Genomic DNA, 18,100 nt, shown 5'->3' on the forward strand with positions numbered 1-18,100 from the left:
CATTATCACAAATGTGAAAGAGATATATCTTCTGAAACATTCATTAAATCCATTTTAAGCTCTGTGACTTGCTCCTTTGATTTTTGCAGATTAAAACAGACTTAAACTGTCTTTACCAGTCTTAAACAGACATTATTTCTGCCACAGTCTGGTCATGTATTGGTTAAATGGTTATAAAAATAATAGTGAGCTTGTAGGAATAAATGACACACAGGACTTTGGCAGGATGCTCAGAAAATGTGATAAATTTTATGAAAAGGACTTGGGCTCAATAATTTCATATGCTGTTCCTGTATTTTTAGCCCAGGGCTCTATATGTAGTTATTTTGCGTCTAAATGTCTAACTGCTTGAAAAAAGGTTTTTGTATTGCTCCAGTAGATTGATTCAGCAGGCACAGGCAAAGCCGTCTGTTATGGCTGCAATGTAATCCTCAGGGGGCAAATATGCTGGATCAAAGTATGTCCACTAAAAGCGTTTGTTTTAACCAAGAAGAGGCTCGAGATTTCACCTGAACAAATTAACCAGTGGAGGCAGCAGCAGACCAGCAAACTCCTACGTGGGGCAAGCTTGAAATACTGATTTACGGGAGAAATCTGGCTGCTTTGAAGATATTCAACAGGTTATTCTGGATAAAAGGAAAGGAGCTTACTTTAGACTAGACCAGAACACCATGAACAGGATAGTCTCGACTGATTCTTAAAATTATAACCCTACAAACCCACACACTAGGCAAAGCAGCCTGTATGTGAGACCACACACCTGCCATTTGTAGTCGTAATTTTAGATTTTGATTAAACTCTTGTCATCAAACACGACTTCAGAAAAAGAACACAAATATGAGGGCAATCAGTGCCATCAGCTGACTGTCCTGACAGCTTCATGTTTTGCTGTGAGGAGCTGTAGTAAGTCTTACAAGGAAAATTATAAATGCACTCTTGTTGCTGCCAATATCCCACAAGCTGGTCTTCTTTTTTATTATTTCACTGGATTCAGAGCACGCTTATGGTTATGTTTAGGGGCTTGTTTGTGAGCTGTAAAAGTATAAAACATCAGGTTGGTGATGCTTCCCAGTCTGCTCTAGCTATTGCTATTGTTGGTATCAGTCATCCAGATTTCAGATTGCTCTGACTCAATTTGCAGCAGTAAAATAATCATATTCACACCACCTCATTTGCGGTTTCGTTAGACAAACCGTCAGTAATGAGAAGCCTTCAATCGTGCCATGCCTCTTAGTCGGTTGGCAAAATCAGGCCTTAAATCTGCAGGAATTTTTATGCTTTGATTTAGAGAGAAGGACAGTGGATGGAGTCGGAAACAGTGACAAGACAGATGGGGAGAGACATGCAGGAAAGGAGCCATAGGCCAGGCTTGAACCTGGAAGCCCATGCACATGGGGTACTTCTTAATTGCTTACCATCTGTGCCCCAGGTTACCAACATTTTTACCTTGAAGCCCACCTACTTGTATTAAAGAAAGGCTAAGACTCCCCTTAACCCACAAAGGAAAAAGATATACAGTCATCTGCATAAGCTTTGGGCATGCAGGGCGCAGAATATGCCACAAACTGGGGCTGGAGAGGGGGGAATAGTGGCAAGAGTCATGGTCACATGTCAACACACTTGTCTCTTACCAGCCAAGGTCGAGCTCAATGGCATTTCTTTTGTCCGGGCCTTTTCATGTCTAGTGATGCACCTGGAGACTGTGAGCGGTTTTCAGACCCACAGCATAATCAGGGGCTCGTGGCACGGACACTAATCTAGGCCGTGCTTACTTGCCACATCCACCCCTACATTCATCCTCATAATGTGGACTTCATTATTTCTTCAGTAGATAATTTTTCCAGGCCCCTGGTAATATGCAGAGTCAACCACGGTGCAACCTGGATTGTGCCAAAACATGCCTAAAAGTACTGAACAGTGCTGTATGTTTTTAAAAATGTGAAAATTTAAAAAGATATTTTCAACGGAAAACCCTTTTGTACAAACTATCTAGGAAGTCTTTTATCAGTTTTTTATAATCTCAGAGGAGAAAAAAGACGTCCAGGAGTGTGAGGCCAGACCCCAGATCAGGCACCAGTGGTCTAGTCAGTAGCCAGCCTTAATAAATCTATATAGAGCATCTTTTTGTAAAGATGTGACACAAACTGCCAACTTCATTCTGGCCTTTACCTGCTCGCCTTCTAGAGAAATGTCAGCAAGAAGTCTGGACCATCTGATGTGTAAATACAGAAGGTAAAATATAAAGTTAGGAAATTTTACCAGGAGCGAGTTGATGGTACAGTGGTCATGTGCAGAGTTATTCTTCTATTATTTACTGCTTAACGTCTTCTGGTTAGTATTAAATTCTTTTCCACTATTGTTTTTGTCATTCTAACACAATTAGATTAACCCCTCACCTTAACCACACTGAAAAAATAATGCTGAAAGAGTGTGGTCAATAAATATAAACTCTTGTATAAATAAAATATAATATAAATACTTGTATACATTACATTTTTCTTCCTAAAATATAAACAAGATGGGCAAGGATCCTAAAAGAAAGCAGACATTTCCTTTTAAGTCATATATTTGTAGTAGCATCTTAACCGACATGTGAAACCAGCTTGACCATGTAAACCCCTCTGACTCTGGCTATATACAGTAGATTAAAGTCGATAATAAATCCTCCCACTGGTGACTTGCACTTCCTCTTAAAACATCAGAGCTGTGTAAAAGCCCCAGAAGTATTTTGGTAACTTATCTCCCCTCCTTGATTTTTGTGTGGCTAAATCCCACCAAAAGGAGCCAGCCATGAGTTCTGTTCTGCTTCTTGTAGACAAACAGTATTCAGGACTATTTTCAGCAGTGGATTAGTACACCTTTGGTGCTCTGGTGATTATTTACAGTAGCAGGACAGTGTATGTGTTCATTCAACTCAAAGTAAACCACATACTGGGGGTTTAGTGTGAGGGGATTTTAGACAGATCTTGTCTGTTAGGATCAATTTATACTTTATTTCTGTTACTTACAGTTTGTCATGAAAAAAGATAATCACAGCCTTTAATGTACTTTGATTTATTTTGAAATCATCGTCTCTTTCCAAGCGAGCGGTTTAGCACAGTTTACAAAGACGGCACTAATCCCTGTCTATACAAGCATACCTGGAAACACAGGTCACATGAGCACTTGCACTCAGTGGGCATGTGTGTTCTTTTAACTGCTGCCTGTCAGAGGTAACGTCATCTTTGTTTGTTCATTTCCTTGTAACTGGCATGTAAAAGGATATGATTGATCCAATATTTAGGGAATATTTGAAAAATCAAAATAAATGTGTTAAAGAAGGCACTAATACTGAAGTGTAGAGTTCTCTAGATACCAGAATTTGGAACTTTGATACCATACCAGAAAATATAAAATGATCATACCAGTTCTGATATGACAGAAATAAAAATGACCTCCTAACACCCAGAACTGGTTGAAAGTGATTTTGCATCTAAAAGCTAAAAAAATACTTTTGCCAGTAATCAAAGAAAAAGTGAATATATCTTACCTTAAAAAATAATGTATACTCAAAAAATTGTCTCTGAATTATCATTAATAATACAGTAATACAAATTTCTGAGACCAGGAGACATCGCTGCCTCCACTCCTGCCCTCTTTCTTTTCACAGCTGTCACTAATGTTATTGTCAGCTATTTATTGAGATGCTAAATAGACCTAATTAAATGTATTTCTCATGAGGAAAATGGTTAACAGTGTAGGCTGTGATGAAGGGCAAGGCAGAGACACACAGCAGGAAGTAAGGACTGTGGCTTCAAGAGTAGTCAGATATCATCTAAAACCTTCCTGCATTTTGTGCAGAGGTGTTGATGTGTTTCTCATATTAATTCCCTTCTGCTGCACTCTCTATTTTTCTCTCTTGTTCCTCTGTTTTATCTTTCAAACATTGATAATTTTTGATACTATCAAAGGTCAAAAATATGAAAAAATTAGGGATGCACGATATTATCGGTCTGGTATCAAGATTGGCAGATATTAGCCAAAACAAGGCAAATATTAGTATTGGCAGATATCAAAATTTCTGCTGGTATTAACATCTGATATTTTGCCTGTGAATTTCAGTATACATTGACTGTAAATGTTGTCTATATAGTTTTAGGCTGAACCAACAGATCTGTGTCAGTTGAGGTTAGGGCTGGACAATTAATCGAAAATTAGATTAAATCGCAATATGGCCTGCTGCAATTTTCAAATCACAAAAGGTGCAAGATTTCTTTGACCTGAAATTTGTGTCAAAATACAAGTTTTAAACTTTTTTGCAACAGAGATGTTATGCATGACATATCATGCAATCATTCAGGTGCCACTTTTTTAGAATAGGCTACAAAAAATCATACCTTCTTCATTTTTGTACTTTTTTCTTATTAAATATAAGAATGAAAAAACCCTTGGATGCAATAATTCATATCCAATTTGCAATACGAGTCTAAATCATCAGGATTAGACACTTTTAAAGAATTGTTCAGTCCCTGTTGAGGAATAAAAGAAAGTTGAGGAATAATCAAATATCAAATCGCAATTGCAATATTCGGGGGAAAAACATCGCATTTAGATTATTTTCCAAAATCGTTCAGCCCTCAGGTCTTTTTCTTTATTTATTCTCATTCTTTTAACTTTGAAGTGTTTTTTAACGACTGAAGGTTGTTTCCTTGGTCATCCTCAAACCTTAAAGTGTGTCCAAAAGGACAGAAATTTCTTGTTCAAAAAGCATATTTAAATAATCGGTATGGATAAAGGTATGTGCTAAAATGAATCTGTAAATATTGGCAAAAATCCAATATTGTGCATCCCTAGAAAAAATATAAAAATGTATTGAAAATTTTGACAGCTTTTGTGTGAATTAGGGCTGAACATTATTGGAAAAACAGCCATTGCATCTGTTTTTCTTCCTGCAATGTATGTTACCATTTTTTTTTTTTTTTTTAACCGTTAAATAAGACCTGGTAAATGAAGTTGCCTTATATGCACATTTATTGAATTTAAACCAAAAATTATACATTTTTCTCTTACTGGGTCTTTAAGCCTTTAATCAAACTGTGCAGCTGTCGGACAGCGGCTCTGACACAGACACACAGACTGGGAGTCAGTGTGAAAGGAGACAGGGCAGGTGGATGGAGCGACTCGTTTCCTCATCAACTCTACAAATAAACTCTCCACTGTGTTCCTTATCTATCATTTCTAAATTCATTCAAAGCCAAGTAAGCCAACATTAAAAGGCCCAGGACTGCAACTGATGGTTAACCTTGTTATCATACGAGAAAGCTGCCATGACTGCAGCATACACATTTAAGCTGTAAAATGAGCAATCAGCATGCCCATGCCGTAAAAGGTCCATAGCAAGCACTGAAAAAAGTATCATTTTTAGAGGGAATTAACTGACCTATGATCAGCCTTGGGCTACTTAGGGTCTGCCTGAAGTGTCAGGATGAGGAAGCAGGGTCACCTGCAGCTTGACATAGGGAAGAGACACACAGACTGCTGCACAGAGCTCACTTCTCTCTTCTGATGGTGATTTCATGCAGCCTGTAATGTAGGTTTCCCACAGAAATGAGAAAATGTGCAATTGTGGCTAAAATTAAAATGCACAGAGGTGGTTGTGTGATGTGCACCAGGTCACATAACTACTGCACATCCTTGTGAGGTGATTATTGCGCATGCACACATGATAGAAATACGATATATCGTTCAGTCCTGGTGTTGATGCTGCCCCACTGAGACAAAGCGATGCCACCCATGCTATATTGTCGCTGTATTTCTTTTTTTTTTTTTTTTTTTTAAGTTTACAAAGTAGATAGCATGGACACTGTGATAGGAAGGACCTTAACCCCTCACAGACAGAATGTTTGTGCTATGAAACACTTTGTAATCCAGGATGAACGTCCATGATCATGTCTTTTTTCCAAAATTGCTTTGTACCAGTTTTGTGAGGCTCAACAAAAAGTTACTGGTGCAGTATTTACATTACACACTGTAATAAACAGGCAGCTTATGTGGGGTAGACTTTGATAGGTTTTGTAGACAGTAGTTAATATTTTTTGCCAGAGATGGAATCATTGAATATGTTTAATCCATGTTTAATTGAGCTGGCAGTTTCTGGTACATCTTTACCTCTTGTTAATGTATTCCAGGGCCTTGTCTCTGCACAATTGGGAGCAGATGGCCTTACATATTTCTGTCCTCTAACTTCCTACTGCTCAGATGTATTACAGCGCTGCTCTTCTGCTCTGGAAAGCAGTCTGGATAGTGGCCTTTACCACATTAACTTTCAAAGGACAAGGTGTTCCTTCTGCTGTTGTTGGCTGTTCTGTGATCTGCTGTGTTTAAACAGAGACGAAATGTTGAACGTTATAGTTTGAGGAAAATTTGACAAGACATTGTTCTGTGGCTTTGGCAAAGTAAAAGGAAAAATCTAAAGACAAGTCTAAACATTAGTTATTTTTATGATCTGGAGTGGTTATGGTGGTCGTTCTTGTCACCTTATCAAGCTCAGGTTTGGTTCTTATGTCAACATCAGTCACTTTACAGACTTTATTTATAGGTAACTAATTTCTCGACTACTATTTAAGATTTCCTTTTGGCTTTTCTGCCTTTCTGCCACAATGTGGAAGGACAATAGCCTTCATACATAGAGTTCAACCTAACCATTAAGCCATCAGCCCACATATTCCTACATTTTTAAATGCCATTGTGGAGTTTTTAGACCTGGGTGTCTGTACGGAAACTTTTTGTAATGTGTCAGACGTGGCATAATAGCATGAGTCTGTCAGTAGCAAAAACAAGCACTTTGTTATAAGTTTTGTAGTCTGCTTTTTCTGCTGTCTGGAGCAATTTGTTTAAAGTATCCTGATACTCTGTGTACCTTTTGTGTAAGCATCGGGTTTACATTAAAATAAGCCCAACTGATGCATTATTTTATGCCAGCAGTATGTTTGTGAAGTGTTTATTTCCAGATGGAAAATATCTCGTGAAGAAAATGAAAATCTGATATTTTGCCCATGTGTCTGAGTGATTTCTCCCTCTGTTTCCAGGGGATGACTTTTCCATCATACAGCAGGAAATCTTCATGGTGAAGGAATGCAAGCACCACAATATTGTGGCCTACTTTGGGAGCTACCTCTGGTAAGAGCCAGCTTAAAATACTCCAGCTTTGTCATTTAATTCTCAGTGTTTTCTTCTCTCTCTCACCGCATGTCCGAGCTACAACACTTGTGGAATTCATATCCTGCTGTCAAAAGAAAATGAGCCACTGCCTGAACCTTTCACATGACGTTTTAGTGAATTAGTCACACCTGTGTGTGAAAGTATGACTCAGACTCTTTAACCGGGCTGACTGGTGCTGACTCGGCCCTCCAGTGCCAGGATGGAGCTCACATGTTTAAATGGAACCTGTGTTTTGTGGCTGGTATCTGAGAGGAAGTATGACCGATCCGCCCACCGCTGCCTGAGACTTCCAGCAGGTTTAACTGGAATATGAACGTCTGATCTGTTTTATACGGCGGTTAGTCCTCAGAGATGTGTGTCTTATCTCAGCAGGAGTGTCTTGAACAGTCTCGACAACACCAGGCATAACTGTTTCCTGTAAAATGTTAACGAGAGACCCATGAGGAATAATTGGCGTAGAACTAGATTAATTGTTTCTGAATAACCACTTTTTACTGGAGGAAATTCAAATTTCCTATTGATGGGTTTCATTAGCTCCACGTTCAGAAAGAGGGATGCGAAAAGTTTCACGGTTATGATTTAGAATCCGGAGCAGAGGACAAAATCACCTCTGCCGTCACAGTTTGATCACAGACATTCTGCATCAGTCCTCTTTTTCTTCAATATATTGTTATCTTGATAGCCATCTCTCATGTTTGACCATGAAAACAGATCAGAGTTTGTCCAACAGCTCACGTCTTCTGCCGAATGATAAGTTTCTTCTCTAAATCAGCCATCAGGTGTGCTTAATTGATAAGACACAACAGATAAACATCTAATTCTGGCATTGGTTCATTCCCACAGTATTTGCCAATGGATGAAGTTTGTCAGGAAGGTCAATATTGACCCATACTGATGTTAAACTGAGGTAACTGCATCCCTAGCATACTTCAGGGTGCTTTAAAAAACGATGCCACTGCAGAAGTACTGCTGAAAATCTGCACGACCTTAAAGGTACAGTGTGTAATATTCAGCCTGGAAGCATTTAGTGGAACAAACTTGGCAAAAGGGGAACATAATACTTAAAAGTAGGCCTATCTAAATGCGTGTTTAATCACCTGAGTAAATAAAGTTGTTTTATTATTATTTGGTCACTTCTGTGGTATTGTAGAACCATGCAACATGCAAAAATCCAAGATGGTGGAGCTGAAGGAGGGGACCCTCCTCATGTCTAGATAAAAGGTTTGCTCTAAAGGTTTTATATATAGTCAGGTGATTAAACACAAATTTAGAGAGGCCTCCCCATGAATATGTTACATCTTTTACCAAGCTTGCTTTGGTAAATGCTACTAGGCTAAATATTACATGCTCTCCCTGTAAGTGACCTCTTGAGGCTGGCTCAAGAGTCAAGACTGACTGCACTGTAAGCTCTAATATTTAAAGATTTCAACTCTTAAAGTAGTCATTAGCATGTTTACAACTTGGCTGCGGAACTATGTTGTAATTATGGATGCAGCTTCATCTCAGAAAATTTCAATATCATGGAAAAGTTAATTTTTTGCTGTGATTTAATTCAAAAAAGGCAAGCTGACATACACTATATTGCCAAAAATATTTGCTCACCTGCCTTGACTCGCATATGAACTTAAGTGGCATCCCATTCTTAATCCATAGGGTTTGATATCAGATTGCCAGATGCTTGGCCATGGAAACCCATTCCATGAAGCTCTCTACCACTGTTCTTGAGCTAATATGAAGGCCACATGAAGTTTGGAGGTCTGTAGCCATTGACTCTGCAGAAAGTTGGTGACCTCTGCGCACTATGCGCCTCAGCATCCACTGACCCTGCTCCGTCATTTTACGTGGCCTACCACTTGGTGGCTGAGTTGCTGTTGTCCCCATTCGCTTCCACTTTGTTATAATACCACTGACAGTTGACTGGAATATTTAGGAGCCAGGAAATTTCACCACTGGACTTGTTACACAGGTAGCATCCTATCACAGTACCACGCTGGAATTCACTGAGCTCCTGAGAGCGACCCATTCTTTCACAAATATTTGTAGAAACAGTCTGCATGCCTAGGTGCTTGATTTTATACACCTGTGGCCATGGAAGTGATTGGAACACCTGATTTCAATTATTTGGATGGGTGAGTGAATACTTTTGGCAATATAGTGTATATTCTAAATTCACCTCGTACAAAGTAAAATAGTTCAAGAACTTTTTGTTTAAATCTTTTAACCATCCATCTTCTGTACCGCTTATCCTGTTGGGGGTCAAGGGATCAGCGGTCATTGGGCAAGAGGCGGGGTACACCTTGGACTGGTGCCAGGCCAGGGTTGACATATAGAGACAGACAAGCAGGCATGCTCACGTTCACACCTACAGTCAGATTCCCAGTTAACCCAATGAACATGTATTTGGTGCTGGGAGGAAAACCCACGTGTTCATGGGGAGAACATGCAAACTCTGCACAGAAAGGCCCGGCTGGGAAGAAAACCGGGGACCTACATCGGATATTCCACTTTGTATGAGATGAATCTGGACTGAATAGAAGTTTAACTTTTTGAATCAGATCACAGCAAAAAATGAACTTTTTCATGCTATACTATTTTTTTGAGATGCAGCTTTATATATGCTGTTAATTTGATCTGATTGATAAAGATGCAATTATACATTTTCCTTTTCTGCTCTTATCAGTCGAGAGAAGCTGTGGATATGTATGGAGTACTGCGGCGGAGGATCTCTGCAGGACATTTATCATGGTGAGCTCTTCTCTTATCTATAACAAGTAATATGAATGCATAAAATAATGTTGACTTTCCGTATCTACACTGGGAATCCAGTTTTTCTTTGACTGTGGTTTTGAACAAAAAAAATGGTCTCTGATTTTACATTGAAGTGTCCTATTATCATCCCCCTATTATCCTCCTCCCCTCCTCATATTGCTTCTTTAGTGACCGGGCCTCTTTCAGAGCTTCAGATAGCGTACGTCTGCAGAGAGACTTTACAGGTAAATGCAATTCTAAATCTTTCTTTACATAGTCAGAAATTTCTATTAAAGTCAATGAAAAATAAATGGCTTTTCTTTACAGGGTTTGGGATATCTGCACATCAAGGGCAAGATGCACCGTGACATCAAGGTAGAATTTCTGATAAGTTCTTTAATCTTTTTGTCAGTGTTTTTATCCCATTATTATTAGCTATACACAGTATTTTACATGAAAGAAAGATAGGGACTATGTAAAAAATTAGAGACTTATTTAAAATGCTACAGTAGCATCACCCCTTAAATGGTAGTTCTCAAATGGTCCAGCCTCAGCACCAACCAACACCTCCTAAATAAGAAGTTGCACCCCAGATTTCTGCAAAATTCAATTTGCTTAAATTCTTTTATAAAGAAAACATTTTGAGGCAAGAAAAAAGACAAAAAAGGTGTTGAAATAGTCCACCATGTGGCGCTGGTAGCCGGGTGGTTATGTACACCCGCCTCATGTACAGGGGCTGTTGTCCTCAGTGCAGGCAGCCCGGGTTTAAATCTGGCCTATGGCTCCTTTGCAGCATGCTATTCCCTACTCTTCTCCCCAGTTTCCAACTTGAGCATCTCTTGTTTTTTTTTGTTTTTTGTTTTTTTTTTTTAAGATTTATTTTTGGGCCTTTTCATGCCTTTATTAAATGGAGGAAGGACAGTGGATAGACTCGGAAACAGGAAAGAGAGTGGGGACAGACATGCAGTAAAGGGCCACAGGCCGGATTCGAACCTGGGCCGCCCACATTGGGTAGCACCCTAAACCACTCAACCACCCGTGCACCTTGAGCAACTCTTAACTCAACAGTAAAGGCAACAGAGCCCCCTAAATATTGCAAATGGGCATATAATCAGAGGAGTTCTGGGTGGATGTGCATGCATACACTTTTATTTTACTGTTTCCTGTGAAAAAATGTGAACTTTGGTTGTACCCTTGTGATCTTGAGAGATTACCATTGAAAAATCTTTCTGATTTCATGTCAAAAAGATAAAAAAAAGTCAAAATCTTGATGAATAACCGAAAAGTACTAGTTTTTAAAACAGAGTGAGATAAAATATATAGATGTATGTCTGCAAAGGGCCTGCACACATCTTGGATGTTCATAACCCACTGAAACAGCTCCATGACCCACTTTCGGGCCCTGACCCACCAGTTGAGCACCACTGCTCTCCACAATTAATACTAAAATAAAAGGATGCTTCAGAAAGGTCAGACTCCTCTGTGGAGCTGCAGAGGTGTGAACTGAAATACATACGTATGTTCACGCTGTTATCATGTGACCAGAGGTGTCAGTTTCAGTGGTTTGAGGCCGAGCTGAAGCTGACCACGCCTGGTTCATGCACGAAGCCTGCAGCATCAGTTTCATATGATATCACAGAAGGTCAGGGCGAGAGCTATTATCTTTACTCGACTCAACGCAGAGAGCACTTCCTGTTTCTCAGCTCTCACCGCAGGACGCCACCAGAGATTCTCTCAGTCACAGCCAACAGAAACACAGAGAAACCATCAGAAGGATGTCTTCGCGAGTTTGCTCTGCTGAGAACATTATGGAGAAAGTTTAACTCAGGGTTGTTAAGAAACAGTTTGTAACACACAAGCTCACCTCAAAATATTTAAACCAAAGCATCATCAAACACCTCTTGAATCTTGTGTAACACAGAATGCCTTGATAGCAGAGTCCTCTAGTACTGTGATTCTTCTTCATTTTATCTAATCTTCATTGCTACATAGTAGAACATTCGTTAATCTCAGAAGGGAGGCTTCCATGTAAGCCTGTTTGGGCTTCTAACCTCCCCTGCACAGTGATTTAACTCTTCACAAATTGTTACATCTCTTTGAGCTTCATTATTGTTACATTCAGGAGTACCTAAAAGTTCTGAGCTTATGAATTAAAGGATGTAAAGTCATATTTTCAAACCACAGCTGCAAAAAGAAAAATAGACAGCGTTAGAGATTAGCAGCAGCACTTTTTTAGGAAAATCCTACTTATTTTCCTTTCATTGCTATCAATTTTACATGTACATTTTGGTTTGTTATCAGCGATCCTTTCTGATAATAAAAGAAAAACTTCAGATGTCCAAGAGGTTGTTTTTGTTGCAAAATATTTCTGGATATGTTGATTTTTACCAGTAAAGCATTAAAGTTTAAAAACTGGTACTGTGACATCTACCTCAGTCCTTTCTCTGAGTAAATCAGTGCTGACATTTTTATTACAGGGTGCCAACATACTTCTCACAGACAACGGAGATGTGAAGTTAGGTAAGTAGCTCTTAAACATCTTGATTCTCTGGGTCTCAAACCCGTCTGCAGCTTTCAGTTGTGCATGAATGACATAATCTGAAAAGCCCTGTCAACTCTTGTTACAGCTGACTTTGGAGTCGCAGCCAAAATCACAGCCACCATCGCCAAAAGGAAGTCTTTCATTGGCACTCCTTATTGGTGAGTGTGTCACTCGGTTATAAAACTGTTCTTCTCTTGTTCTTAGTCATTGTTGAAAGCTGTTTTTTTTTTTTTGCTATTTCTGGAGGAATCTAACCAAATAAATGCTCAAAGCCTTTTCCCTAAAACATGTAATCCTTCTCTGACTCCTCTCTCCTAGGCAAGTTGTCTTAGCCAGCCATAAAGCTGCATTTCTGTCATGTAGTTTGCTCCATTTAGCTTTAGCTTATGGCAGTTAAACAGGCAGGGTTTGTTTAATGACTGCTGTTGTGATGTAAAAAGATTAAGACAATTATCCATCTAAAATGAGTTGCCTAAGCTAGTTTAAATACTTCTGATACCATACTCTAAAGTTTTACATTTCCTGTCTGGGATAGAATGTTGATTGAAACTCACTCCTAATACTATTACATATCTTTTTGTGAATCCTCCCTAACCAGCTTTTACTCATAATTTTTGCAGGATGGCTCCTGAAGTAGCAGCTGTGGAGAAGAACGGCGGCTACAACCAGCTGTGTGATATCTGGGCTGTCGGCATCACGTCCATAGAGCTGGCCGAGCTGCAGCCTCCAATGTTTGACCTGCACCCGATGAGGTTTGTTTACCTCTCCTCAGAAAATATCAGCCAGAGCTTCCTCAGATGTTTCACAGGACACTTTCTACTTAATTCTCTAGTGTTGCATCATAACTTCTGATTGTGCATATTGTCATCTTTGTGGATTAATGTTATGGCTTTTATTAGGTAAGTTTGTAGGACTTTTCCTGGCTTATCCACTCTCTGTTTCTCCTCAGGGCTTTGTTTCTGATGTCAAAGAGCAGCTTCCAGCCTCCAAAACTAAAAGACAAAAACAAATGGTAAGCAGAGCACCGCACATTTATTCGGCGTGCTATTTTCATTATAATGCTCCCTATTTTTTCCTTCTTTGATTTAAACAAAATCATGTTGCTCTGCAGGTCTGCTGCCTTCCATAACTTTGTAAAAGTTTCTCTGACGAAGAACCCAAAGAAGAGACCCACAGCAGAAAAACTTCTATCGGTAATAAGTCCTATTTCTATGGCAGATGTTGCATGATGAATTGTAGATAGGAAAGGAAAAGTTTTACAACAAAAAAATGTGAATGTTTATTGGATGAAAAATCAAGATAGCTGTTTCCAACCCTGCAAGCCTTCATGAGAAGATTTTAAATCTGATAGATATTTGTGATGTCTCAGTCACATTTGGAGATTTGCAGTAAGGTATTTTGCAAGGTCACCATTAACAAGACTACATTATGACTAAAGATGGATATTAACAAGAAAAGAAAAGGCTAGGAGCAGAAACAGAAGCAGCTTTTAGATGCCTTGGTGTGTCTGCTGTGGTTTTGAATTTCTTTGCTGAATAAGGCAGTGTTTTAACAGATTGACATTTTTAGGTTGTTTTTCTATAATCATGCTGACTTCCATGCAAAGAGATAGAGGATCTTAATTGTCTCAATTATCTTCTGTGTAGTTTAATTTAATTCCCAGCCTCATGGGTGTGAAGTTTAAATTAGAAATACACATTTCAGGAAAAATCCTCTTTGAAAGTCAGTGGCAATTACATGAATACAATTCAAACTTTAAATAAGTTTCATTAAGGGGCTCACAGATTTATCAGTTTGAGCATGGTTGTTCTAGCTTCTGAAATATTTTTTTACTAGACAATTATGTTGTTTAATCAACCGCTTACTCTGCAATGTTAAGAGAACTGTTGTTTCTTAAGTTATGAGATGGAAAGTTAGATCTAAGCTTCTCTACAGACAGTGACACACAGTTGTGCCATTAATGCTTTCTTCTTTTGTTCTTGAGGTCATTGATATGTTATAGCCTAACCACTGGTGGCAGCCGTACCACATTTCAAAAAGACTGTTAAAATAATGACAAAATTTATATTCCTGGGATAAGAAAATACCGATGAAACTTTAATTTTTCATAAATTATTACGTTTTGAAAATCCTGGCTCGTCCATTGTAGAGGTGGGAATCTTTGGGCACCTCACGATTTGATTTGAATACCATTCATAGGGCTATGTTTTGATTCTTAATTGATTATTTATGCTTTTTTTACATTTCTGTTGTTCTCACTGTGTCCAACATAATAGAAAAAAAACACATTTGTGTTTAGAAAAAGGAGATAAAGTAAATTTCGACTACTTGACTGGTGTCAGGACTGAACAGGGGAGAAGAGTGTTCAGTTTTGCTGCCCCCTCTGCATGGAGTCCTCTCCAGACTGATCTGAAACTGTCTGAACTCAAATCAGTGGAAAACTTTTGCTCTATCTTAAATGACAGACAACGCAAGACCATGGAACAGTGCTTGTGTTTTTAAATTGTTATTGTGAATCCTGTTTCTGCACTTTAAAATGTGAACTAGCTCCATTTCTTAATTATTTTTCGTTTTAACATATTGTTTATTATCTATGTCTGAATATGTGTTATTTATTATGACATGTGCTGCTGACCTCTTGGCCAGGTCGCCCTTGTGAAAGAGATCTCGATCTCAATGGGTCTTTATCTGGTTAAATAAAGGTTAAATAAATCAATTTTAAAAACTATCCTCTAATGTGTGTAAACTGGAAAGGTGGAACCAAGAGAAGCAGCATCCTTTCCTTGTAGCTAATCTGAAATTATAAACATAAAAATGTCCTTTATCACAAATGGAACACCGGTAATCTAAACCTTGCTGTTGTGCAGTTTGCGTCAGAGTTCTACCTTTTCGTTCTGGTTAATCTAAAGCATTAAATATTTAAAACTCTAAATCATGATACATCTGAGAATTGATTTTTTTCCCCCACCTCTAATCCTTTGTTAAAACTTGGCCTTTATCTACTTTATCTACTAAAAACACACTACACACTACAGGTTATTCATAAAAGAAAAGGGCTGAAGAACTGTTTCTGAGACAGTGTCTGTTATCATTAATAGCGTTCATGTCTCTGTGGGAGAGTGTCCTTTACAGTCCAGGAGTCTGCTGATTAACACAGACTGTTTAATTACTCTAAATGTTGAATTAGAGCTCTGATATCCATTTCTTTAGGTGCTGTTACTCTAGTTTGAGAGTCTTGTTTCGGGACATCTCTTGTATATCAGACTGTAATTTATAAACTGTGAGCCTGTTTGTATTAACTGATGATCTTTCCTGTTTTTTGCAGCATGTCTACGTGGCTCAGACGGGTTTGACAAGAAGGCTCGCTGTTGACCTGCTAGATAAGATGAACAACCCCGATAACCATCAGCATTACAGTGAGGTGGATGACGACGACCTCGAGGTAACGTCTGATTACAGCTCAAACTCTGAAATAAAGCAAAACAGCTGTGAGGATTTTAAAGCATGTCATCCTTTGAGAACCAGATATTTCTTGTAATAATTGTCTTTAGGAAATTGAAGTTTATTCAGTCTAAGTTTTGTAGCGTTTTGGCTGTCAGTTTAGACGGCAACGGCTTTTTGGTGCCTGAAAACAGAACTTTTTGGAAATGGGCTCCAGAGTGGAAGTTTTTCAAAACACCCCCATCTCCATCTCCATGTAAACAGGGAAACCAGCACTTTCTGAAAACAGACATGCACACTGCGGCTGCAGTAAACATCCATGCGCAAGTAGGCTTATAACGCATGTGCAGATGGGAAGCCCAAAACAAAGATGGCCAACACTAGTGTACTGTAAGTGCTCCTCACTCTTTAGAATTTAACTGTTTCCTCTCCAACAAAGTGTTGATTTACTTCACCATCACTTTTCTCAGCGGATAAAAGGTCTGCTCGCCATCTTTGATGTTTGCGCTGTAGGGGGATAGCGTTGCACTCCTACTTATGTTCAGAGGAAGGAAGTGTCTGTGCGCATGCGCTTATTTTGGTTCATTGCAAAATCACACTGCCATCTACTGGGCTGGCATGTATACTACATCGTTTTTGGTGTTTCCCGCAGTCTCATGTGAACGGAGATCATTTTGAAAACGTTGCCGTCTGAATGTTGAACTTTTTGGAAACAAAAACAGAAAACAAAGCAAAACCTCGTGTAAACAAGGCCTGAATGTGCTATAAAGTCCAGAATACAGGGCACTTAAGAATATAAGATGCAGCCATTTGAGGTTTTCCCAGAAGGGAAAAAGTTTAAACCGCCTTTCAGGAGTTTGCAGTCCTCTCAGCTACAGGAATGATACTTGAGCTCTTTGCTTATGGTGACAGTTTTAAAACTGCCCAACACATCTCACTGTCCTCCTCTGATCACTTGTTTTTATATGAGGAGTCTTTTCAATGAAACCAGCACTCCTCACTGTTTATTTACCCAATGTTATGCCACAGTTTTCTTGAAATGCACAAGTACGACCCAATAAAAGATTTTTAAAAATGGTTCAAAGTGGCGCCTCCACTCTGAGCTGTGACATTTTTATCCCAGCAGAAAACAGCAGCTTACAATACATATTAAACTGGGATGAATTTTTAATAGGTCTAGTATGTTGATTGTGACTGCACTGGCAAGTCTGCTTATTTCTCAGCATTTTACACTGGTATCGTAACCATGCTGGTGCCAAAATAGATATTAGAAATGTGTTTTATACAGGGATTCCACTGTAAATATGAGCTCAGCATGTGTTTCCAGCTATATGGAAATGAAAGATTAAGCAGAGCGGCACTAAGCCCCCTAAAACTTCCCTTCCCTGTTCCTCTTGATTTTCTCCGTCGATGTTATTTTTCACACTGGAATCAACATCACATCTATGTGGCAGCCAAAGAGGTGGTACCAGAGCCTTTTTAAAAGACCATTGTGCTTTTCTCCCCCTGACAGCAGCAGCTCTGTCTTGGCCACGATGAATGAAACAAAACCCTGAAGGCTATTGACTGCAAGCAATGGAGCTTGTAGCAAACAAACAGCCTCTGGGATGCATGATAATGTGATGACTGCAAAGACGCAGCACAGAAATTACCACACAGTTCTGCCTTGCAAACCAAGGCTGTGCAACTTCTGTGTTAAATATCTTAATAACACTAAATCTATGTCTTTTAAAGTGTTGCTTCCTGTTTTAAATCTCTTACTTTTTGTTTCAGCCCCTCTCTGCGGTCCGACATACCATCCGCTCCACCAACAAACATGCCCGGGCTGAGAGGACGCGCTCAGAGATCGACTGTAAGTGAACAAAAAGTCCCACACCCATACAGAGGCCCACCCCCCCTGCTGTGACTCTGTCCTGTCATTGGTCAGCATGTCAGCCAGCCGGGCTGTTTAGCTTGACGGTCTGAGGGTCATCCCGATAATCCTGCTGCACTGGCTGGCACTACTCCAGGCCACGACATGTGGTAGAGTGTAAAAATAGCCGAGGGGATCCACAGCAGAGAAAGTGGATGTAGAGTAGATGTGGTGTGAATTTCTGACAAGTTAGCTGCTCATGTTTTATAATCCTCATGTGAAAATATGAGAGGAGATTTTAAGGGAGTTTTTTTTAT

General features: G+C 39.3%; 1 protein-coding gene across 4 annotated transcripts in view; it reads left to right on the plus strand.

Annotated features, from left to right (window-relative positions):
• map4k5 (mitogen-activated protein kinase kinase kinase kinase 5) overlaps positions 1 to 18,100 on the plus strand; it is a 63,757-nt gene that overhangs the window by 20,969 nt on the left and 24,688 nt on the right. For all 4 annotated transcript variants that reach the window (XM_041812500.1, XM_041812501.1, XM_041812502.1 and 1 more), the window contains exons 4-14: positions 7,068 to 7,158; positions 9,881 to 9,945; positions 10,138 to 10,193; positions 10,276 to 10,323; positions 12,426 to 12,468; positions 12,576 to 12,648; positions 13,111 to 13,242; positions 13,440 to 13,502; positions 13,602 to 13,683; positions 15,816 to 15,932; positions 17,705 to 17,783. In XM_041812500.1, the coding sequence (XP_041668434.1) occupies positions 7,068 to 7,158; positions 9,881 to 9,945; positions 10,138 to 10,193; positions 10,276 to 10,323; positions 12,426 to 12,468; positions 12,576 to 12,648; positions 13,111 to 13,242; positions 13,440 to 13,502; positions 13,602 to 13,683; positions 15,816 to 15,932; positions 17,705 to 17,783 (849 nt within the window). The remainder of the gene's footprint in view (positions 1 to 7,067; positions 7,159 to 9,880; positions 9,946 to 10,137; positions 10,194 to 10,275; positions 10,324 to 12,425; positions 12,469 to 12,575; positions 12,649 to 13,110; positions 13,243 to 13,439; positions 13,503 to 13,601; positions 13,684 to 15,815; positions 15,933 to 17,704; positions 17,784 to 18,100) is intronic.

Source organism: Cheilinus undulatus, linkage group 18 (genome assembly GCF_018320785.1).
Source record: "Cheilinus undulatus linkage group 18, ASM1832078v1, whole genome shotgun sequence".
In the NCBI taxonomy this organism is placed as follows: domain Eukaryota; kingdom Metazoa; phylum Chordata; class Actinopteri; order Labriformes; family Labridae; genus Cheilinus; species Cheilinus undulatus.